Source organism: Clarias gariepinus, chromosome 20, assembly GCF_024256425.1.
Source record: "Clarias gariepinus isolate MV-2021 ecotype Netherlands chromosome 20, CGAR_prim_01v2, whole genome shotgun sequence".
In the NCBI taxonomy this organism is placed as follows: Eukaryota; Metazoa; Chordata; class Actinopteri; order Siluriformes; family Clariidae; genus Clarias; species Clarias gariepinus.
In genome coordinates, this window is record NC_071119.1 from 1,135,001 (window position 1) to 1,145,000 (window position 10,000).

A 10,000-nucleotide genomic window follows, 5' to 3' on the forward strand; every position below is an offset into this window, starting at 1 on the left:
TGTGTGTGTGCTTGTGTTTCTTACTCACTGCTCCAATTTTCCCATGTTCAGCTTTCGAGGAGAAAGTCAGTGTTAACCTATTTTCCCTTCATAAAATCTCCAGGGCTTGACTCTCTCTCTCTCTCTCTCACTCACTCTTTCCTTTCATCCATCTTTCCCCCACTCTTCTCTAAACACTTCTCTTTTGATCATGTCCTCTGTCTTCCCTCCTTTTACTCACAAACCAGGTTTATAATACTTAACCTTATGGCATCTGGGGCGGGGCTTAACATACGCCTAGTTCTGATGTCACAAAATAGATCATTATCATTTAAACCTAACCTCCAGTATGATAACAGGTTGTGGTTGTCATGGTTATTGAATAATAATAATAATAATAATAATAATAATAATAATAAGGACTTACAGCTGGTCTGTTTTTTTTTGGATAAAAGTTGTAATAAAATATACATAATAGTGTAAAAAAAAACTTAAGAGTGTGTTTAGCGTGTAACGCCAATGTTATATATTGATATGTTTATCTTTTATACCATTTGTCTTGAGCTTCGAACTTTAAAAACTAAAGATCTCACAGTCGCACCCTGTTATTGTCTATCGTCAAACGCAAGACAAGGTCAAAGTTCACTCACACAAGGTGAACGTGCCCCTCCACTAGAAACTAATTTTCTATGAAATTCCTCCTGAAAGCAATAGTATTCAGTATATATGATAAACTGCGGTGTATATAACAGCTGGTAGAGTAAATATATACGAGAGAAGCAGATGTGAACTGTTGCTATGGCTACACTTTATTGTAGTGTAATCTAATACTTCAGTCTAATTGAATTTAAAGCTAACGTAATATTTCCACGCTGCCGTAATAAACCTTTCTGACTCGCCGAGCACAAAGCATATGAGGTGGATCCGGGGTTACAGCGCTTTGTTTGAAAAAAATCCCGGCATCGTTAAGCTCCCACACTGACCGACCCCTGACCTCTGACCCCAACTTTTAACCCTAACAATTTCTCGCTCGCTGTGACCCCGGGTGCACCGCTTAAATGTGTAAATGTGTAAGGATTTCCATATTCAGCTTCCCGCACCGAACTCTATGAGCGGTCTATGAAGCGCAGTACACTGGGGTGTAGCACCGTGTATCGTATTTTAGTGTATTGTATTGTTTAAAATGTATTGTCATTATAATGATCATTATTTCCTGTTTCCTTTTTCAGATTGGAATCATCCCATTCCGGTCCATCCCCTTCACCCCCAGAAGTAAAGAAAACGCTCATTCATGAACAGTTCGGAGTCTGGACAGACTGCTAGGGATCCTGAAGTCCCCCTTTCTACCGTTAACACAATTATAGCTCGACCGGAGAGTCACAACCTGGTCGAGCCCTGAGCCCTGTGAGAGACAGCTTCATGCTGTTCACAGATCTGCTAAGAACAGCCCTAGTTTAAAAGCTGCAGAAGTGGCAGAAAGAATCCTAATTAACCCAAGCAACTGCATTAAATTATCCTCGTCAGCTCGATTATTATGAAGACGCAGCCAGAAGGAAGTCCCGTTTTTACCCAGAACTAATATTAGGAAAAGAAATGAGTGGTGTCTGTTTACTTTGTGCGTGTTTGTGTACAAAATGCAGTGTAGTGTTTCGTAGTGTAGTGTAGTAACATACTGTATACTGTGGTGTAGGTTGGTCTATTGTTTAATTTAGTATAGTGTAGTGTAGTGTAGTTCACTGTCATTTATTATAGTGTTCCCAGATCGTAATTACGTGCGGTAAAGTACAGAACATTGTAATGCAGTTTAGTGTAGTTTAGTACAGTATGGTGTAGTTTATTGTAATGTGCAGATCTGTGGTGTCATACTGTATATTGTGATGCAGTTTAACAAAGTGTCCTGCAGTATAGTCTAGTGTTTTATGTATACATTATAGTGTAGTTTAATGTAAATGATATACAGCGTGATTTAGTATAGTGTAATACAGTGTGGTATAGTATAGTGTAATACAGTGTGGTGTAGTATGGTGTAATACAGTGTGGTGTAGTATAGTGTAATACAGTGTGGTATAGTATAGTGTAATACAGTGTGGTGTAGTATAGTGTAATACAGTGTGGTGTAGTATAGTGTAATACAGTGTGGTATGGTATAGTGTAATACAGTGTGGTGTAGTATAGTGTAATACAGTGTGGTGTAGTATAGTGTAATATAGTGTGGTGTAGTATAGTGATATACAGCGTGGTGTAGTATAGTGATATACAGTGTGGTGTAGTATAGTGATATACAGCGTGGTGTAGTATAGTGTAATACAGTGTGGTATAGTATAGTTTAATATAGTGTGGTGTAGTATAGTGTTATACAGCGTGATGTAGTATAGTGTAATACAGTGTGGTGTAGTATAGTGTAATACAGCGTGGTGTAGTATAGTGTAATACAGCGTGGTGTAGTATAATGTAATATAGTGTGGTATAGTGTAGTGATATACAGTGTGTTGTAGTATAGTTTAATACAGCGTGGTTTAGTATAGTGTAATACAGTGTGGTGTAGTATAATTTAATGTAGCGTGGTATAGTATAGTACAAAACAGTGCGGTGTAGTATAGTGTAATATAGTGTGGTGGAGTATAGTGTAAAATAGTGTGGTGTAGTATAGTGTAATATAGTGTGGTGAAGTATAGTGTAAAATAGTGTGGTGTAGTATAGTGTAATATAGTGCAATAATGTAGTATAGTGTAATACAGTGTGGTGTAGTATAGTGTAATATAGTCCAATAATGTAATACAGTGTGGTGTAGTATAATTTAATGTAGCGTGGTATAGTATAGTACAAAACAGTGCGGTGTAGTATAGTGTAATATAGTGTGGTGAAGTATAGTGTAAAATAGTGTGGTGTAGTATAGTGTAATATAGTGTGGTGAAGTATAGTGTAAAATAGTGTGGTGTAGTATAGTGTAATATAGTGCAATAATGTAGTATAGTGTAATACAGTGTGGTGTAGTATAGTGTAATATAGTCCAATAATGTAATACAGTGTGGTGTAGTATAGTGTAATATAGTCCAATAATGTAGTATAGTGTAATCCAGTGTGGTGTAGTATAGTGTAATATAGTGTGGTGGTGTTGTTAGTCTTTCGGCTATGCCTGTTTAGGGGGTCGCCACAATATAGTGTAGTGTAGTATAGTGTAATGTAGTGTAATGCAGTAAAGTGCAATATACTGTAGTATAGTGTAAATATAGTGGAGTATATTGTAAATATATTGTCACATAGTATAGTGCAATATAGTATAGCACAGTGTAATATACTGTAGCCTGGTATAGAGTAATATAGTATACTGTAATATAATTTGATGCAGTACAATCTAATAAAGTGTGGAGCCCAATCTATCTAAAAACCTCTGTAGTCCAACTGGGGACCATAGAGGCCAATAGTGACCATTTGTATGAATGTAGTGTGGTTTAGTATATAGTGCAGCCTGATATAGTGTAATATAGTGTAGTGTAGTATAGTGTAATATAGTGTAGTGTAGTATAGTGTAATATAGTGCAGCCTGATATAGTGTAATATAGTGTAGTGTAGTATAGTGTAATATAGTGTAGTGTAGTATAGTGTAATACAGTGTAGTGTAGTGTAGTATAGTGTAATATAGTGTGGTGTAATATGATGCTGTATAGTGTATTGTAGTTTAGTATAAAATAGTAAAGTATAATATGGTAGTATAATGTAGGGTAGTGTAGTGTTATACAGTGTAATGTAATATAATGTGGTGTATTATAGTGTGATACATGAATATTTTAATATATGTAGTATAGTTTAGTTTAGTAAAGAATTGTATGGTAGAGTATGTTGTAAAGTATAGTATAGTGTAGTGTAATGTAGTAAAGTGCACAACAGTACAATGAATAGTACAGTATATAGAGCCATAATGTTGTGCAATGTACTACAGTTCTGTTTAGTGTAATGTTTTAAAATTACAATATTGATTAAAGTTTGCAGCCCTGCATTAACACGGATCAGTTTGTCCCATGAGGAGATTGCCACCCGTCTCATCAGCTCCAGTATTTAAACAGGTATAAAGAAGAGGAGAACATGGGCTACTGCTGGAGAGGGCTCTCACATAATACTGATCACATGATGAGTGTAGACAGAAAAGTCTTGTCTAAGTGTCGTGTAGTGTTAAAAATAACTATAAGCTGTGGTCTGATTGTCCCATGCCCTTCCCATGTTTTTTTTTAGGTCCCTCACCTGCTACCTCAGTGTCTCTCTCCTGGCCAAGCCAAACTCAGACTACCGTACTTAATAGGAAGTTACTGAAATTCAGTCTCATGTCATACCTGCGTATATTGAGTATTCATCTCAGCCGAGACTGCGACTGTTCCACAAAACCCCCGAACAGTAAACAAACTGAAACACTGCAAAAACACGGCTGTCTAAATACTGCAATCGCTAATGAGACAGCAGCTGCTGGAGGAAACGAGAAGACGGGTCGAGAAGACAGGAATCAGCAGATCCATCAACACATCAACATCAACATCATCCATCAACACAGCAGCTGCTTTAAAGTAAATGATTACAGCAAAGCAACGAGGGGGGCTTTCCCCACAGGACATACTGAGCTGAGTGAAGACAGGAAGGAAAGAAGGAATGAAGTGAGACCAAGCACATCATTCGTTCAGGTGTACATGCACCATGTTAACATGAAGTCGCTGCACTCAGGTGTGTAACTATGGAGATGTGCGGTGGTATCTCACCTGTTTGCTGTACTTGGTGTTGTGGCAGCTGTAGTCGGAGCAGTGGTCGGAGCCGAGTGACATGGCGTCGGCGTTCCCGTTCCCATTCCCTGTGAAGGTGTTTGTGGGAGGAAGGTCCTGCACGGCCTGGTGCTTCTTCCCCTCCACCGGCGGCGAGTTGGGCTGCAGGTGGACAGCAGGTAACGGGGAGCTGGACTTGTAATGACGTGCCAGGTCAGGACTGGAGCGGTGACGCCTCGCCCCGATGCGCTGACTCACTTCCTGTTCCTCCTCTACTTCCTCTTCCTCCTCTTCTTCCTCGTCGGTGCGTCTGCAGCTGTTCACTGTGACGATCCCGGCGTACAGCGAGCGCTCAGATTTTGACCGAATGTCACGTTTCTCTGCATCGCGCCGTTTTTTTTTCTCGGGAGGTGGCTGTGAGGGTGGGCGGGGCGTGAAGAAGTCCTCCTCGGGTTCTTTCTTTCCGGCCTCATAGCCGTTTTTCCCAAGCGCACCGCACTGACGCGCCGTCAGAACCAGGAGGATGATGAGAACCACAGCGGCCGCGCCGGACAGCACACCGATCGCCACGCTGAGACGCTGCTTACCCAGAATCCTCTCATTATCAGGGTCACCTGCAATGTCCAGGGACAGGGGGACACCCAAACTGCGAGCCACCTGAAGGGACAGACAGGGTGAGAGGTGATAATAAGAGACAGACAGACAGGGTGAGAGAGAGAGAGAGAGAGAGAGAGAGAAGTGAATTTTTGATATCGTTATTTGTTATTTATTTTGTATATCAATTTATTTATTTCTATTTTTTGCAGTGCCAACTTTTTCATTACGTGCTTTGAAAAGAAAACACTCGCTTTATTTATTAGAATACTGGAAAGTTGTTTGTGTGTGTGTGTGTGAGAAAGAGAGGGAGAACAGTATGTGCACTCTAATATAATTACATTCTCGTTTTACGGCTCTGTTAGAAACACACTCTACTGTAATGTTTAGACTTTTCAATTACCAAGTCAAGACGATGATACTCAGTCATACACTCTGTGTGTGTGTGTGTGTGTGTGTGTGTGTGTGTGTGTGTGTGCATGCATACATGTGAGTACGGGTCAACAGTAATTTGAGTCATGAATATTTATCAACATGAGACATTTTGCAGTTTTATAGTTTTACACGCCGTTACGTCGGCCTGCAGTAATGAAGTGCCACGTCGTTCAATGGCTTCCTGTCACAGACTACAATGCACCCCTGTATTCTGTCCTACACACACAGAGACACACACACACACACACTCCGGTGAATGTGTCCGTACTTGATTCAGATTCAACACGGGTTCATCATCAACTCCTACTGTCTGTTATTCGGCGCGAGCGGACGGCGTTATCCCGCGCGTGAAGCGCTCGTTGTTCCACATCTTTACACTATTGTTCCTCCCGCCTCTATTTCACTCGCACAGCGTTCCGTGTGCACCATCAGCCAGGACCAGGTTTAGATTTCACTATAAATGGTCCTGACCCTGTGTTTGCTGTGTCTTTGACCTCTGTGCGACCTTTTCTCACATGCACCAACCTTCATTCTCAGCTCAAGTAAGTCACACAAACATTCCCCCTTCTAATACACCCCCAAAAATCTCCCCCTCCCCTAAACTCACACAAGCACACACTCTCTCCCGCGCTCTCGCTCAGACACACACACACACACACCTCTTCTCTCAGCAAGTGTCTAGACAAGGCCCTGAGACGAGTACAGACATCACACTGACTGTTTGGAATGAACATGCGGATGGATGCTACACTGATACTCCAACAATAACAGTGTAGGAACCGTCTGTGCTAGCAACCCCACCAAAACAAAACAAACAAACACACAGAAAATAAAACATGCTTATCTACCGCAACTTTGTGTCCTGGATTATAATCACCTTCAGGTAAACAAGGACACTTTTTGTCCTGCTTGTACGCGTGTACATTACACAGATCAAACGAAACATTTAGCACATTGCCGTCTAAAGTCCTATTCTAGCGGGATTATTTTCCTTGAGGAGCCGTGTAATGTAATTATCCCCTCTGGGATTTTATCTGAATCCATCATACTTGTAATCTGTACGCACTGTACATGCACGCATTTAGAAGGATTACACCACATTTTATCTTTCTTTTTAACAGTCCAGCTGATGTGTTGAGGTTTTTCTTCAGTATCAAGGGATTCCAGGAAGCGCTCACACTTTGCTTTCATGTCCTGTCTAAATCTAAACAACAGTATAAAGTCAAAAGACAAAACAAGAACAATGCTATAGACATTCCCCAAATTGCGCCTTGCGACCACCTGGTGGGCTGTGATGGTACTGCATAAGGGACCACAAGAGGCCGTCTACAATAAATAAATGAAACTAGGGACCTACTCCGCCTACATCGTGTATCTCACCTCGATCAGGGCTGTGAGAAAAAGTTTGGTTTTCAACGTTGCTAAGTTAAAGAATGTCAGGTTTAAAGGGTGTTTTAGAGAAGCGACACTTTTCACTTTTTGCAGTACTTTTTATACTTTATAACATCTTTGGTAAAGCCTGAACAATGTCGTGTTGTGTGTGTGGCGTTACGTTTTTACCTGAGCGTCCACCAGGGTGGCGTTAGTGAGACTCTCATTGACGAAGACATGAACAAGCGCCGTGGCGCACAGTGATGGAACTCCGCTGTCGTTAACTCGTACCACCAGACGGTGAAGTCCTCGGTGTCGCCTCTCCAGTGGTTCCGTCAGCGTGATGACCCCGCTGCTTGCGCCGATCTCGAACAGATGAAACGGGTTTCCACCAATCAGAGCATAGCGCAGGTCTGAGTTGGACCCGGCGTCACTGTCCGAGGCCGTTACGGTTCTCACGACAGTCCGGGCGCCGCTTGATGGAGTTAGGAGTGTGTACGAGTCGTTCAAGGGAGTGATGATGGATGGAGCGTTGTCATTTTCGTCTGTTACGTACAGAGAAACTGTGGCAGTTGCGGATCGAGGCGGGTCGCCTCCGTCTATGGCCCGGACACGAAATTTATATGTGCTGCGACGCTCGCGGTCAAATGACAGTGCAGAAAATATGGTTCCGGTGTTGTTCTCTATGGAAAAGGTCTTGGTTACGGTTTCCTGCTTTCTACTTCCTGTTTCGTTTTCCTCTTCCTCATCATTGTCCTCCTCCACAAACAAACTCAACTCCGCATTCTCTCCGTCGTCTGCGTCCGTAACAGTCAACATACCGACAGGGCTGTTGGAAAGCAAGTTCTCTTTCACGTAAAATGTGAAAACTTCCTGGACGAACTTTGGAGCGTTGTCATTTCTATCTGTTATCTGGACAACTACGGTTGTGGAACCCTGTAAAGATGGAGTGCCCTTGTCCCGCGCGATTACACGGAACTCATATCTGTCACGTTGTTCTCGATCTAACTCTCCCGTGGCACGTATATCTCCATTATCTGTGTCTATGTAAAATGCACCATTCACAGATGGATCCAGGGAATATGCGATTTCTGCATTTTTGCCGCTATCGGCATCAGACGCTACCACGGTGACCACCCGCTCCCCTGGTGTGTTGTTTTCAGCGAAATGAACTTCCATCAGATTTTGAGGGAACGTCGGAGCGTGATCGTTTATATCCACCACTCGCACCATTAATGTGCTGTTAACAGACAAACTTGGGCTTCCTGAATCCACTGCAACAATCGTGACCGTGTAATCCCTTGTGGTTTCATAGTCCAAAAGCGCTGATGTGTGCAGGAAAAACTTTTTTTTGTTTCGTTCAAAGGCATCATCAACAGCTGGAGGAGGAGCTAGTGCATTTTCTCCTGCGGGTTTTAGCGTAAATGGGACATCTCCCACCACTGTGCATGTCACAGCGCCGTTTTCTCCTTGATCACGATCAGAAACTTGGACCAAAGCTACAGGAGTGTCCACTAGAACGTTCTCAGGGACCATAGCAGCTCCGTCTCGCACAAGAATGCGCCCGATTTTGCGGATATCTATAACAGGAACGTTGTCGTTTTCATCTCGGACATTGAGTATGACTGTGGCGCGGTCCGTTCGAGGCGGTTGTCCTCGATCTTTTGCAGTTACTACAAAGCGGAGTTGGGAAACTTCCTCTCGGTCAATACGGTGTAAAACACTGAGCCAGCCTGAGGCCTCGTCGAGGCGCAATAACCGGCGTACAGATTCTGTTGCGGCACCAAAAACATATTCCACCTGCCCGTTTACTCCAACATCACGATCTGACGCTCGCACCTGGAGCACAGGTGTTCCTGGAGGTGTGTTTTCAGCCATTTCAGCTTCATAAACAGGTCTTTCAAAGCGAGGATTGTTGTCGTTGACATCAGTGATGGAAATACGAAGCAGCGCTTGGGAGGAACGTGGCGGATTTCCGCCGTCTCGTACTCGGAGAATGAGCTCATAGGAATCGCGTGCCTCTCGGTCTAACGGGCCTTTTACAATCAACTGTGGCTGTTTCTGTCCGTCAGGTGTATCGGCAACTTGCAATTCAAATACACTGTTGCTCCGCCCATTTGGGGTTGACCCGGTCTCCTGGACACGCCTCCTCTCACCACCGCCATTCCTTTCGGTTCCCGTGGCCATGCTGGGATTAGGTCGGCGTGACCCGGAAACGGCATCCTGGTGCACAAGCTCATAGCGGTCGATTCCGTTGCGTCCGAAGTCACGATCCGTAGCCGTGGGGAGAAGGTACAGCGTTCCGATCGGCCTGTTTTCCTCGACCGACAGAGTAAGCATCGGAGACGGGAACGACGGGGTGTTATCGTTAATGTCGGTCACGACGACGCGGCCTTCGAAAAGATCCACCCAGCTTTGGAGCGGCCCGATCACGGAAACTTCAAAGTCTAGGAAGCACTCGTTCTCGTCGAAGATCATGGCGCACTGGGGTAACTTCTCGCGGTCTATGCGCCGGGTGCTGGTGGTCAGCTCGCCCGTCACATTGTCTATCTTGAAGTACTCCGCTCCAGATTCCAGGGCGAAAGTCACGTCGCCAGTGCCGATCCCGGATGGCACGAGCCCCAGGTCACTTGCCACGTTTCCGATACGCACATCTGTCGGACCTTCCTCGGCCACCCGGTAGCGCAGCGCTGAATCGACCTGAGTCAGCAGCTGCAGCATGAGCACGAGGTAGCAGCAGAGCGGCGTGCTCACTGCGCCAACGCTCGTACTCCCCATGGCTCTCTCTCTCTCTGTCTCTCCTTCTCTCTTTATCTCTCTGCAGCTTCCTCCTGCTCCAATTCCTGGAATATTTCCTGAGTCTATGAATGCTTCTC

General features: G+C 43.9%; 1 protein-coding gene across 1 annotated transcript in view; it reads right to left on the minus strand.

Annotated features, from left to right (window-relative positions):
• pcdh7a (protocadherin 7a) overlaps window positions 1-10,000 on the minus strand; it is a 30,942-nt gene that overhangs the window by 20,117 nt on the left and 825 nt on the right. The window contains exons 1-2 of the mRNA XM_053479419.1: window positions 7,314-10,000; window positions 4,725-5,381 (exon numbers count right to left, since the gene is read on the minus strand). The exon at window positions 7,314-10,000 is cut by the window's right edge and continues 825 nt beyond it. Of these exons, the coding sequence (XP_053335394.1) occupies window positions 4,725-5,381; window positions 7,314-9,902 (3,246 nt within the window). The 5' untranslated portion in view covers window positions 9,903-10,000. The remainder of the gene's footprint in view (window positions 1-4,724; window positions 5,382-7,313) is intronic.